Here is a 14,134-nt window from a genome sequence, read left to right as displayed (position 1 = left end):
CACCACATCGATATTCGTGTTCAGATGCTTTCTCTGAATTTGGGCAGAAATTAATTTCCTGCTGTTAGCTTCTGAGAGGCTCTGCCCAACCTTGTCTGTTAGCTGTGTTAACAATCAGCCTGATGGGGTAGGGAGTGGGGAGGGGAGGGGGTGGGGGGAGGGGAGGGTTGGGGAGGGGGGGGATGGGAGGTGGGGGTGGGATGGAAGAATGGCTCAGCCCCTAAGAACTCTTGCAGAGAACCTGGGTTGGATTCCTAGCACCACCCCCCCCATGGCTGCTCACAACTACCTGAAACTCCAGTCCCCAGGGACCCAGTCCCTCTTCAGACTTCCAGGCACAGAGCATGTGCACCAGGAGCCTGGCATCAGCCAGTGAGCAGTGAACGGTCTTTACCTGGGACCTGATGCAAGTGTCAAGGCACAGGGTCAAAGCCATTCTGTCCCTCACCTGGCCACAGCCCATCATCCCTGAGTGCCCATTCCATGCCGCAGCCACAGAGTACACCGGAGCACACCAGGGGGACTGACTGGGCTGTGAGCACACACGCACTCAGACCTGGCTCCGAGCCCCCGTCCCTTCTGTTTCAGGATGAGCGTGCAGACCATTCGCAACGTGTTCAGCGTAGAGACTGGGTACAGGCTCTCAGACGACCAGATCGTCAACCATTTCCCCAACCACTATGAGCTGACCCGCAAGGACCTGATGGTGAAGAACATTAAGAGATACAGGAAGGAACTGGAGAAGGAAGGAAGTCCCCTGGCGGAGAAAGACGAGAATGGGAAATACCTCTATCTGGGTTGGTGCCTTCCCTTGGGCCGTGGGTCCTAAGTCAGTGAGCATTGCTAGTTCTGCGATAGAAATTGGGTTGGAGAGATGGCTCAGTGGTTAAGAGCACTGACTGCTCTTCCAGAGGTCCTGAGTTCAATTCCCAGCAACCCCAGGGTGGCTCACAACCATCTAATGGGATCTGATGCCCTCTTCTGGTGTGTCTGAAGACAGCTACAGTGTACTTACATTAAATAAATAAAATTAAGAAAGAAAGAAATCATGTCCAAAAGCATTCTAGGGAAGAAACGCAATGGTGTATTTCAGCTTAACAACTCTTGGGTCACACGCCATCTCTGAGGGAAGTCAGGACTCAAGGCTGGAGCTGAAGCAGAGGCCGTGGAGAAGCACCAATTACTGGCTCACTTTTTGTCGCTGGCTCAGCCTGCTTTTTTTTTTCTCCTCAAGAAAGGGTTTCTTTGTGTAGCCTTGCTATCCTAGAACTCATTCTATAGACCTGGATGGCTTTGAACGCACAGAGATTTGCCCGCCTCTGCCTCCCAAGTGCTGGGATTAAAGACTGCACCAACTTGTCAGACCTAGGATTCAGGACAACCTGACAGGAATAGCACCGCCCACAGTGGGCGGGACCCTCTCCTGTCAATCATTAATCAAGAAAACGCCCTACCGGCCAGTCTGATAGAGGCATTTAATTAAGATTTGTTCTTCCCAGGCATGTCTAGGTTTGTGTCAAGTTGATAAAAACCAACCAGCACATTGAACTAATCATTTCAGGAGTTCTGAGGGATTGGTGGTTGGTTTTGCCGGGTGAGCGGGTTGAGGCAGATTTTGCTTCGCCTCTGACGTCTCCAGGTGGGTGGGTAGGGCTGATTTTGGTTCAGACCCTGAGTCTTTGTTACTATGGGGCTGTTGAGAGAGAAACTTAGAAGGGACAAAGGTGTGCCCAGTGCCGCCACTCTCTTGAGCCACACTCAGGGATGGCGTTTTTTTTCCGAATGTATGGCTGTGTACCACCTGCATGCAGTACCCAGGAAGACCAGAAGAGGGCATCGGGTCGCTTGGAACTGGAGTCAGATGGTTGTGAGCTACAATAGATGCTGGGACTAGAAATGGTCCTAAGCAAGAGCAGCCAAACGTTCGTAATCACGGAACCATCTTTCCAGTTCTTGGGCAGAATTTTATCACCAACTTCTCTGGCCTCAGTTTCCCCATCTGCTAAGTGGGAATGATAGCTGCCTATTGGACAGCTTACTTGAGGTTTAGGTGATGTATTTCAGTGCACACAACTCAACAGGGTCCCTTCTTAGTACACATAGGAATAGGATAGCAGGAGTCCTGTGGTGTAGGTTCAGGGTTGAGGTGACAGGGTGCTTGATGAACCCTGAACCGTGGTGATGTTTTCCAGGCCCTGGCCCCAGGTGGGTAGCCCCTTACGGCAATGTGTGTCTTTACCCCAGACTTCGTTCCGGTCACCTACATGCTCCCCGCTGACTACAACCTGTTTGTGGAAGAATTCCGGAAGAGCCCATCCAGCACCTGGATCATGAAGCCATGCGGCAAAGCCCAGGGAAAGGGCATCTTCCTCATCAACAAGCTCTCACAGATCAAAAAGTGGTCTCGGGATAGCAAGACATCCTCGTGAGTTGAGAATACACATCCCCCAACCCCCTCCCCAAACTGCACGTGAGGTGCCGGCTTTTCCCAGCATGTGATGTTGCACCCTAGCAGGGCTCTTGTGGCTGAAGACACATAATTAGCCACAGATGTCCCCGTGGTAAGCCATGGGGCATGTGGCACAGGCCCTGAGCAGTGGCTTAGTGAACCACTTGGTTCCCAGGCTGCTTGAGGCAGGCACAAGTGTGGCAATGAGGTACCTGCTGCAGAGCTGGGGGCCTGCAATCCTGTGTCCGAGGGATCTAAGAACATTAGCAGCACCTGATAGAACAGGTCACTAGGGTGAACCCTGGGGAGAGCTGGAGTGGTCTGCGGGGGGCGGTGGAAGGAGAGAAGGAGGGGGAGTCTAGTTCACCCTGTGTTGACTTACCTTCAGGAGTCCCCAGAGTATAGAACATCTTGTATAGAGCATTTCAATCTAATTACACTTTGTCCCAGGATCCTTCTTGGCTGGGTTCCCAGGGGCCATCCTGCAGCTCCTTGCATGGCTACTAGCTAAGACATCCTCCATGGCTCCCTTGTCACCCCCCAGCTCCACCTCGAGAGAGGCAGGGGGCTTGTTACCTTTATCAACAATTACATATATACTTTTATCAACAAAATCTTTTGTTTTTATTTTTTTATTATTAATTGCATGCATACATATACCCACACATGCACGGTTTATCATCCGTGCCAGGGTTCACTCTCGGTTTGGTCATTCTGTGACTCGGACAGTGTATGACGGTGTTTCCACCCCCACAGGTTCATACAAAGCAGTTTCACTGGGCTGCTGTCCTCTGTTCACCCCCCACGGCCCCACACGCACTTCTTCCGGTCCATCCTCTAGTAACAGTTGGTCTTTTTACCGCCCGCCTAGTTTTCCTTTCTTCAGAATGTCATCTGGCAGGGTTGGGGATTTAGCTCAGTGGTAGAGCGCTTGCCTAGGAAGCGCAAGGCCCTGGGTTCGGTCCTCAGCTCCGAAAAAAAAGAAAAGAAAAAAAAAAAAAAAACAGAATGTCATCTGGCTAGAGTCACACAGTTGGGCCTTTTCAGGTTGTCTGCTGTCGCTTAGCTGTGTGTGTTTTTAAGGGCCTCCCTAGGCTTGGCGTACATTATGTCATCTGGCTTACTCACTCATTTCTTTTCGTCGCTGAATAAATAGTTCTGTTATCTGATAATTTACCCATTCACCTTGATTGCTGGCACGTCGTGGCAGCCATGACTGATCTTGCTTTAAGCATCACTATGCAGGGTTTTTTCTGTGATGATTCTCAGCTCCTCTGGGTGAATGCCAAGGAATCCGTCCCCACCCCCAGCTGCATATGGATGTCTAATTTCAGTGGCTGTCTTAGTTTGATTTCTGTTGCTGTGATGAAACACACTGACAAAGGCAACTCCTTAAAGAAGGGGTTGCTTTTATCTCTCAATTCCAAGTTACATCCCATCACAGGGAGGTGAAGGAAGCAGGAACCTGAAACATTATCTCCATCACGTTTGCAGTCAAGATCGGAGAGAAATTACTATGTACACGCCCTCTTGCTTACTTGTGCTTAATAGCTTTCTTCAGGCTCCCTGGCATAGGGAATGGAGCCACTCACAGTAGGCTGTCTTTTCACATAATTAAGATTGTCCCCCATAGGGGGCTGGAGAGATTACTCAGTGGTTAACTTGCTGTCCTTGCAGAGGACCTGGATTCAGTTCCCAGAACTAACAACTGTGTTGTGGTAAAAATAAAAAAAAAAAAAAAAATGAGGGTTTTTCTATCAGTTTCCATGAGCTGGATCTAATCGCTCTCTGCCACCTTTTAGCCGCCCTCTCCATGTGGTCCCCTAGGCAGTAGTTACCACAACTGACACACACATATATCTTGTTCTGCAGGCCCTGCGTATTCTCACTCTGCACGGGCAGCAGAACCAGATCCATATGCTCCAACTGCCTCTCAGCCATTTCTTTCACACACCGTCTGTCCTCTTTAGCCCAGTAAAACCAAAGTTCCAGAAACCTGTAATTTAGCAATTAGATTTACACATTAAATTCTCAGTCCACAATTCATCCACATAATAAATTCATTGCCAATTGATAAAGATGTAAACCGCCCACCTAGACAAGATAAAACTGGTTTACCTAAATCTGAACCATCCTCCTCCGTAGACTCCAAAGACTCCATTTTGATCCCCCACTTTTCCTCCTCCTCCTCTCCTCCTCCTCTTCTTCCTCCTCTTCCTTCTCTCTCTCCCTCTCCCACCCTTTCCCTCCCTCCCTCTCTCCTAGACTTTTTCCCCACCTACCCTTCCTTCTCATCCATTGATAGGCTTTGCCTTATCCTGGACCCGCCTTGCTGCATAATGACGTCATCCTACACCACTGTATGTAAATAGCTCTAGTTCCAGGGCACCTAATACCTCTTCTGCTATCCATGGGTGCTGCCCGCACATGGTGTACAGACAGAAAGGCGTTTCCCATAGACACGCCCATAGGTCAAACTAATGTAGAGAGTGCCTAAGCGAGACACTTCCCAGATGACTCTAGGTTGTGTGAATTTAATGATTTAAGGTAACCATGGCTGGAGAGCTGACTCAACAGTCAAGAGCAATTGACTGTTCTTGCAGAGGACATGGGTTCAAATCCCAGCACCCACATGGCAGCTCACAAGGGTCTGTAACTCCAAGATCTGACACCCTCACATGTGTACATGCAGGCAAAACACCAAAGCACATAAAATAAAGATAAATTTTAAAAGAAGAACACTGGCTGCTTTTCCGGAGGACCAGGTTTGATTCCCAGCCACAAGATAACTTACAATTGTCTAGTCCCTCTACAGGCACTGTGTGCACGTGGCCAGACATACATATAGACGAAACACCCATACACATTAAATAAATCATTTAAGAAGGAAACTAGCTGTCACAGCAGCCAGCAAGCTGTCGCTTCCTTCCTTCGCAAGCCGTGCCTTTAACCTTGTATCGTCTACAATCTAATTGTGACTTCCTCTGATGTGTGTAGGTTTGTGTCCCAGTCCACAAAAGAAGCGTACGTGATCTCACTCTATATCAATAATCCGCTGCTCATCGGTGGGAGGAAGTTTGACCTTCGTCTGTATGTCCTGGTTTCCACATACCGCCCGCTGCGCTGCTACATGTAAGGGTCTCACTCTGCCTCCGTGGGGCTCACTTCGTACTGTCATTTCTAGTGTTATTAATGACTCAGTGACAAGGGAGACTCCCAGCACCTGGCTCAAGGTGGGTATCAGATGGGCAGCTTCTGTTTGAGCAGTCAGCCTAGAAGCTACCGGAGCTCATACAAATAAGGGGACTGCTCTTTTGGGCATTGAAGCAAGTGGGGTATAGTGTTCACACCTGAAATCCCAACACTCGGGAGGTAAAGATGAGAAGGTTGAGAGTTCAAGGTTAGCCTGAGCTACATAGTGAAACCCAGAGCACCGGGAGCGAACATTCACTCTTCTGTAGAGTGGACTGGTGTATTTTCAGTTTTTCTTTTCATTGTTTATTTATTTATGTTATTTCGAGACAGGCTTTCTCTGTGTAGCCCTGGCTGGCCTGGAACTTGCTCTGTAGACCAGGCTGGCCTCACACCCAGAGATCTGCCTGTGCCTCTACCCCACCTCCCACACCTCAGTGCTGGGATTAGATATGCGCGCCCTGCTGCCCAGGACTGGTGAGTTTTCTTCTGCATCGCCTGTGACTCAGAGTGCCTTCCCTCCCTCCCAGGTACAAGCTTGGGTTCTGCCGCTTCTGCACAGTGAAGTACACTCCAAGCACTAGTGAGCTAGACAACATGTTCGTCCACCTTACCAATGTAGCCATCCAGAAGCACGGGGTGAGTGCCTCCTCTCTCCCTGGCTTTGTGGGATTCTCTCCCATGTATATTTGCAAGAGGGGACCAGGCTAGCTCTGGGAGAGAGCCATTCACAACCCAGTGGCCCGAGGTCCAGAAGAGACTCAGGGTAGCAGAGATGGCTGTCCCAGGTGCTTTACCTAAATACCTACTTGGGGTAGGAGAAGAGGTGGGGATGCTTAGAGAAACAAGAGTGTGGGTTCAAGCCACAGCTTTCTGCTTCTGTGGATAAGATGGCTGAGTGCTTTTCTGTTTTAGTAAAAGAAGGGGCCCTCTGAGATGGATGACATCCTGATACCCTTGTTCCTCCTTTTGTTGTGCTGAAATTGGCCTTGGAGCCTGGTGCATGTTGGGTAAACCCTCTACCTCTGACCTGTACTCCTAGCCTCTGAGCCTCCTCTTGCTTTCTTTCTTTTTTTTTAAAATTTATTTATTTATTATATATAAGTACACTGTAGCTCTCTTCAGACACACCAGAAGAGGGCATCAGATCTCATTACAGATGGTTATGAGCCACCATGTGGTTGCTGGGATTTGAACTCAGGACCTCTGGAAGAGTAGTCAGTGCTCTTAACCACTGAGCCATCTCTCCAGCCCCTCCTCTTGCTTTCTATTTTGAGATGGTATCTCACTAAGTTACTTGGGCTGACCCTGAACTCATGCTGTAGCCCAGCCGGGCCTTGACTTGTGATTCTCCCCGCCCTGATGTCTGAATAGCTAGAGTTACAGAGTGGCACCAACAGGCCCAGTTTAAACACCTCTGTTGTTGTTGTTATTTTAATGTGTACATGTGTGTCTGTGAGCATAGGTTATAGAGACCTATAGGTGTTTATAGGTGCCCACAGAGGCCAGAACAGGGCATCAGATTTGCTGGAAGTGATGTACCAGGTGATTGTGAACCACCCAACATGGGTGCTGGGACCCAAACTCAGGTCCTCTGGAAGAGCAGCAAGTGCTCTTAACTGCTGAGTCATTTTCCCAGCCCCAAACCTGTCTTAAATTGAAAATACTGTAGGTTGAAAATGTTTTCAATTCACCTAACCCATGACACATCATAGTGTATGAGTGCATGTGAGTGAGTGTGTGTGTGTGAGTGTGTGTGTGTATGTGTTGCCTCATGAAGCACATTTAAATGGTAAAGCACTCCTTGACCCTTGTGTGAGAGTTTTACACTGTCCCACATTAGAACTAGAAAAAGAACGGATGTTCCTCTGAACACTGTAAAGCTGCCCGGTCTCCTGGTGAGAGAAATCAGTGTGACCAGGGACGGGCTGTCACAGAAGCCCAGGAGCCTCTGTGCTGTGCTGGGAGAGCTTGCTGAGACAGCTCCTATGCTCTCCCAGTAGGATGGATCCTGGTTGCTGCTGGCCTGGTGGGACAGGCATAGCAGGCAGGGAAGCAAGAGCCAGCCAAGCCTGAGGCTTGCCACTCTTGCAGACTCGTGGGATGAGAAGTTTTGAGATGACTGAAAACCACAACCACAATACATGCTTGCTGTGCAAGATGGCGTCTGGCCAGAAGTACTTTAACCCATCAAATCCCTTTCTCTTTTCTCTCAATTGTCTTTCAAATTATACATCGCAGATTGAGGCATTTTAATATTTTGGTTGTTATTGTTGGATTTCATTTGTTTGTTTTTCTTGTTTTGTGTGTGGGGGGCGTTGTTTTTGTTTTGTTTTTCTTGATTTTTAGATAAAGTCTTGCTTTGGCTGTCATGGAACTTGCTAGGAACTCACAGAGATGTTCCTGCCTCTGTCTCCAGAGATCAGTGGGAAGTTGAACATGTAACAATGTGTGTGATAGATGGCACAGACCACCCTGGCAGGCCCCTCTGTCTTGCTGCAGAGTACCTGTTCATACCCAGGGGCCATTGGAGGGCAAGTGGCTGGGTTCCTCCAGGCTGTATCCTGAAAGCCTTGTGCCCTCCCTCACCAGGAGGACTACAACCACATCCATGGTGGCAAGTGGACTGTCAACAACCTGCGTCTCTACCTGGAGAGTACCCGAGGCCGCGAGGTGACCAGCAAACTGTTTGATGAAATACACTGGATCATTGTGCAGTCTCTCAAGGCTGTGGCAGTGAGTGATGGGGGGAGGGGGGATGCATGGGACTGGGCAGGGCAGGGCAGGGCAGGGCAGGGCAGGCAAGCCCTGGAAGCCCAATGAGAGCCCCCGGGCTAACCAGCAGTTCTCAGAAAGTGTTCCACAGCTCAGAGTGCTTCTGTTCTCTCATCCCGGCCCATGCGTCAGCCAGGGGCTGCGACAGTTTTGGGAAGGGATTGGGGCCAGTTTCTGGAGCAACAATGCCCGGATGAGCATGGTCTGCCTCTGACAGGACCACAGACCTTGACGCCGCTACAGAAGTATAGAGAGAGTCCCATCGACATCATCTCCCTCGTTCTTTTTCATTTTCTCATACGACCCATCCTGACTTCGCTTTCCCCTTCCACAACTCCTCCAAGTACCCTCCCCATCTCCCCTCTCCTCCAGATCCACTGCTCCTCTGTTTCTCCCTCAGAAAAGAGCAGGCCTCCCGGGGACAGCAACTGAACAGGCCTAAGGAGATACAGTAAGATCAAGCACAAACCCTCCTATTAGGGCTGGATGGGGCAACCAAGGAGAAGGGTCCCAAGAGCACGTGAGAGTCAGAGACACTCCCCTGCCCCCACTGTTAGGAGACCCACAAATACAACAAGGTAGCAGCCACGCCATGTGCAGAGGACCTAGCGCAGACCTAGTGCAGGTTTTTCGATTGCTGCTTCGTCTCTGTGAGCCCCTGTAGGCCCTGCTTAGTTAACTTTGTGTGGACACCATATCTTTTCCATTCCTTCCTTCCCTATTTTGAGACATAATCTCACTGGGTAGCCATGGTTGGCCTGGAGCTTGTTCTATTAAACCAGGCTAGCCATGAGTGCTCTCTGTAGACCAGGATGGCCTGGAGTATGTTATGTAGACCAGGGGCGGACTGAAGCTCACAGAGATCTGCCAGCCTCTGCTTCCCCACCATCAGCCCTCCTTGGTGGGTATTTTTGCACGAGCATCAGCCAACCCCGGTGGGGGAGGGGAGGTTCCAGCTGCTTTCACCTCAGGCAGCTTAATATTGTCATCTCCATGGCTACTTAAGGCTGAGAATAGCCTCCTCCTTTGTTCCTAACCTTGTCTTTGATTTGCTTACTGGGCTGCAGTTTTTAGGCAGCTGCACTTCTAATTTTGAGCAACAGGTAGGAATACACATTGCTGTGCCGCCCCCTCCCTGTCTTCAGGACTCCACAGATGTTGTCTCTGGGGTTTGTTTCCCTATATAACTCACAAGAAAATGGGGGATCTTGACCCCAGAGCTCAGAAGAGAGGAAAAGGCCCCCGCCCCAAAGCCAGTCTCCTTGCCTCCCATCCTCTCTGCCAGCAGGAATAGGAAGGCAACCAGTCCCCTGCTGAGGTCACTTGCAGGACCCACAGTTCCTCAGTTCTTCCTCTGAGCATAGAGAGATGTTAATCCAGCAATATGGCTGCTCTGGCAAGGGATCACATCAAAAGACCTAGGTCTGTGCGGTCTGGCTGGAATGCAGACAAGCCTTTAATAATATATATATATATATATATATATATATATATATATATATATATATATATATATATATATATCCCTTTAAGGAAAATTAGTTTGTAAAAGGAAGCAGCCATGCTTGAAAGTGACGTCTAATTGAGTGGCAGCCAAAGTGACGAATCCGAGAAATATTTAACAGAATGAGTCATCCCTATAGCATGCGCCTGTTGTGTTTAATTTTAAACATGCTACCGCCTTGCCCGGGAGCCTGCAGCGCTACCAGCCCCTCCCGGCTCCCTTCTGTTCTACCCAGCTTAGCTCCTGGATGGATCGGTCACAACCAGCCCTAACCCAGCTTCCTTTTCTGCCTGCCTTTGCTCCAGGAGGGCTAGTGTTTGTTACCAGCCCACTCAGGAGATCCTTGAGTCCCAAGATAAAAGACACACAGACAGCTTTATTACTTTAGAACTTGCCTGCTAGGCACAATTGCTGGGCACAGATATCTCCCTCCTGGATAAGATGCGCCCTTACCAATTTATTAATTTTGACTCCTGCCTTAATCTCAGTGGCTCAGTCCCACCTGGCCCCTGCCAAACATCTTTGGCTCCCACCCTTAAGGAGGCCACAGGCCCTAGCTCTCCCAGAGGCCTTACCTGATCTTCCTCCAAAACAAGGCAGGAACGCCTCCTCTCTCCTTCCCTCGTCTCCTCTTCTTCTTGGGACCCAGAAGTCCCACCTGTACCTTCCACCCAGCAATTGGCTCCCAGCCCTCTTTATTGACAAATCAAAAACCAATTAGGGCACAAAACCTTAGTATCAGAACCTCCCCTTACACACACCCAACTCTCACAAGAGTAACGCAGGAAAGAGAAGCTATCTAGGAGCAATGCAGAGTCAGTGGGGAGGCAGTGCAGTGAGTGCAGCCGAGCTGAGTGCGAGTTTGTTCGTTTGTGACTTCGTTCAGTTTGTTTGAATGCATTTGAGCTCAGTTCAGAGCAGAGCGACTGAGTTCAGAGCAGTTCAGTTCCTGGAGTTCAGAGCAGTTCAGTTCCTGGAGTTCAGAGCAGTTCAGTTCCTGGAGTTCAGAGGCAGTCTTTCCAAGCAGAGCAATTCAGTCAGAACCCAAAAGAAGCCAATTTGCATCAGCTTGGGAGAGCAGCTGGAGCTAGCAGCTGAGCTGAACTGGCCAGCCAGAGTTCAGAAAGAGCTAGAAAGAGTGAGTTTATTCAGCAGTAAAACTCTAAGAGGACAATTACATCTGGTAAACAAAAGATACATTTACATCTGAGGGCAGTGTGGTCTAGCCAGCTACAGAGCCAGCCCTTGACAAACCCACCCACTTATGTGGGACCTGGGGACACAAGGCCCGGGGACATGGGATGGTGCCAGGTCACCATGGAGGATGTGAGAGATGCAGAATTCCCAGGTTACACCCATCTTCCTCCCTGAGAAGAGCCACCTTGTGAACAGTTGCCTCGCAGAAGGGCCTTTCCTCCTGGCCCTCAGCTCTGTGGTGAGCCCTCTGCAGCCTGGCATCCACTCTTTGGCTCCTTGGGTAGTGATTCCCAAGGTTTTGAAGAAGGCAGGGTTTTTTGTTTTGTTTTAACTATGTGTAGGTATATGTGTCTGCCTTTGGGTGTTCACATGAGTGCAGGTACCCACGAAAGCTGGAAGCAATGGAGCCCCAAAGCTGGAGTTGCAGACGGTTGCGAACTGTCTGACGTGGGTTCCAAGAGCTGAACTAGGGTCCTCTGGAAGAGCAGGAAGTGCTCTTAACAGCTAGGCCATTGGGGTTGGGGATTTAGCTCAGTGGTGGAGTGCTTGCCTAGCAAGCGCAAGGCCCTGGGTTCGGTCCCCAGCTCCGAAAAAAAAGAAGAAAAAAAAAAACCAGCTAGGCCATCTCACCAACACCCAACACCTGTCGCTCGTTCAGCACACAGGGAAAGGTTATTGAAGGTATATTTAGGTGAATTGGAAATTACAAGGGAAATCCAGAAATGGAAAGGAAATAGGCTTACTCTTCTCATTGGTTTATAATCTGGTTTGCACCTGGTTACACAGGGCTGGGAGGCATAAGAGGCAGCTTGCTGGTGTGTGCATGCATGTGCGTGTGCATATGTGTATGTGCCTGTATGTATGTGTGTGTGCGTGCCTGCCTGCGTGTGTGTGTGTGCATGCACTATGTGTGTATTGTATATGTTTATGTATTTATTGTGTGTATGTATGTATTTTTGCATGTGTGTGTGCACGCGCGCACGTATGTATGTGTAGACGTGCACTGTGTATGTGTGTGTGTGTTTGTATTATGCGTGTACATTCATGTGCGTGTGCATGTGCGTGCGTGCATGCATGCATGTGTGTGACAGGAAGCCAGCAGTGTGGGAGGGCCCCTCTGGTCTCTGAGGATGTGGTTTTATAATCTGTTCATCCCTCTGCAGCCTGTGATGAACAACGACAAGCACTGCTTTGAATGCTACGGCTACGACATCATCATCGACGACAAGCTGAAGCCCTGGCTGATCGAGGTAACACACAACCCTGACCCCTTGGCCAGCAGCACCACAGGAGAAGAGAGCTTTCACTGCTCTCCAGCACGCGTTAAGGCAGTGGGTCTCCGTCTGCCCTTCGAAGCAGAGAGGGTGTCGAGTTGGCCGATCTAGAAATGATAAGACCGACACCGTACTGCAGGGCTTTTTCCTGGCCACAGCCCCGGTGTCCTTTCTTGGCACCGCGATCAAATACCTGACCCCAAACAAACAAAACAACGACAAAAACCAAACCAAAAACACAGCTTCAGGGAGGACGGCTTATTTGGTTTGAGGCTGCAATCCTTCATGGTGGAAAAGGCCTGGTGTATGTGTGAGGCATCTGTGCACATCTGCCAGAGCCGACAGACACTAATATTTCACTAGCTTCTTTCTTCCTTCAGCTCAGTGCCCTGACCCGTGGGATGCTGTCACCCACATTCAGAGTGGGTCTTCCTTCCTAAGTTAAACTTCTCTGGAAACACTCCCAAAGTTACCCAGAGGTACTGCTGGACTGTTTCAATCCCACTGGCAGTTTAAATAACAACACGGCGTCTCCTTATGTAGTTTAAAGCTTAGCCCTTTTGCTGGGGCCACCTCCCAGCTACCATTTAAACTTAGCTGACTATTCTTACCTGTGCCACCTGACTAGTTCTTTAACTCCCTGCCCTGCTCCAGTTGTGTCTGTTCTGTTCCCTTCCCTCCTGCCCTCAGCTCTTGATTCTCTGGCTTCAACTTACCTTCCCTGCATCACTCACTCTCTCTGCCCGGAAGTTCCGCCCTCTTACTTCCTGCACCAGCTATTGGCCATCAGACCTTTATTACAACCAATCATCAGTAAGACAACACCTGATCCATCACTTAGATTGCCTTTAGGCAGGAGAGGAAGTACAGACATTTACAATGCAGAAAGCCTGGTGATGGGCCGTCAATACCAGAATCCTGCCAGTACCCGGCACTCTGCAGATACAGAATCAACAACTGAAAATAGAGAGACACCTCCGTACAGATTGAGGAAGGTCACCCCAACACTGAGGAGGCTCCTACATCACTGTAAATCCCATCAGGCTGGAGATTAACTCTCGTGGCCTTTTCAGAGAGGTGGGCATTGGTGCTCTTGTCTGAGGCCTTGTCTTGGCCCCTCACCAAGCCTAGAATGGGAGATACCTGAGCACGCAGGAACCTCCTTTGTGTGGTTCCATCCTGGGCGTCAGTCACTCTGGACACCTGCCCTCTCAGCAGTTCATTTGGAGGCACACTGGTCAGGCCCTTCAGTCACACAAGCCAGGAGGCCTAGGATTCTTATAAGAGCACAGAGCAGAACACGGCCCCCTGCAGGGAAAGTCAGAGGGAGCCTCACTGTGGAGTTCACTGTAATCAAGTTATCAGCAGCAAGCTGCCTCCATAATGGAAGCCTGCTGAGCTGCTGGAGTCAGGCCGCTAGGGAGATGTGATATTTCCTTCCCTACACCCTCCCTCTCCTCCTTTTTTTCTTTTGAGAACTGGTCTTAAACTCATGATCCTCCTGCACCAGTCTCCCAGGGGGCCAGAATTAGAGATGTTGGCTTCCTGCTTCTTAAATACAGTAACGTCGCACTTTTCTTGATGAACTAAGATCCTAATTGGGACTCTCTCTCTCTCTCTCTCTCTCTCTCTCTCTCTCTCACACACACACACATCACACACACACACTTGATTTATTTGTAATTGTATGAGGGGCCTGATGTACACATGAATGCAGGGGCCAGAAGAGGGCATCAGATTTCT

The 14,134-nt window shown here is 49.6% G+C and overlaps 1 protein-coding gene across 19 annotated transcripts in view; it reads left to right on the top strand.

Moving 5' to 3' along the window:
- Ttll1 (TTL family tubulin polyglutamylase complex subunit L1) overlaps positions 1 to 14,134 on the top strand; it is a 29,381-nt gene that overhangs the window by 7,655 nt on the left and 7,592 nt on the right. For 11 of the 19 annotated variants that reach the window (XR_015624257.1, XR_015624256.1, XR_015624258.1 and 8 more), the window contains 6 exon segments: positions 589 to 797; positions 2,245 to 2,425; positions 5,447 to 5,581; positions 6,172 to 6,280; positions 8,234 to 8,377; positions 12,281 to 12,367. Coding sequence is in view for 11 of the 19 variants with exons in the window: in XM_087558251.1 (XP_087414377.1) it covers positions 589 to 797; positions 2,245 to 2,425; positions 5,447 to 5,581; positions 6,172 to 6,280; positions 8,234 to 8,377; positions 12,281 to 12,367 (865 nt within the window). In the remaining 8 variants the exon portion in view is untranslated. 19 annotated transcript variants of the gene reach the window in all.

The sequence above is a fragment of the Rattus norvegicus genome, chromosome 7 (assembly GCF_021556685.1).
Source record: "Rattus norvegicus strain SHRSP/BbbUtx chromosome 7, alternate assembly SHRSP_T2T, whole genome shotgun sequence".
In the NCBI taxonomy this organism is placed as follows: domain Eukaryota; kingdom Metazoa; phylum Chordata; class Mammalia; order Rodentia; family Muridae; genus Rattus; species Rattus norvegicus.
Note: the sequence above shows the minus strand (reverse complement) of the source record. Positions and strands in the feature narration are given on the sequence as shown.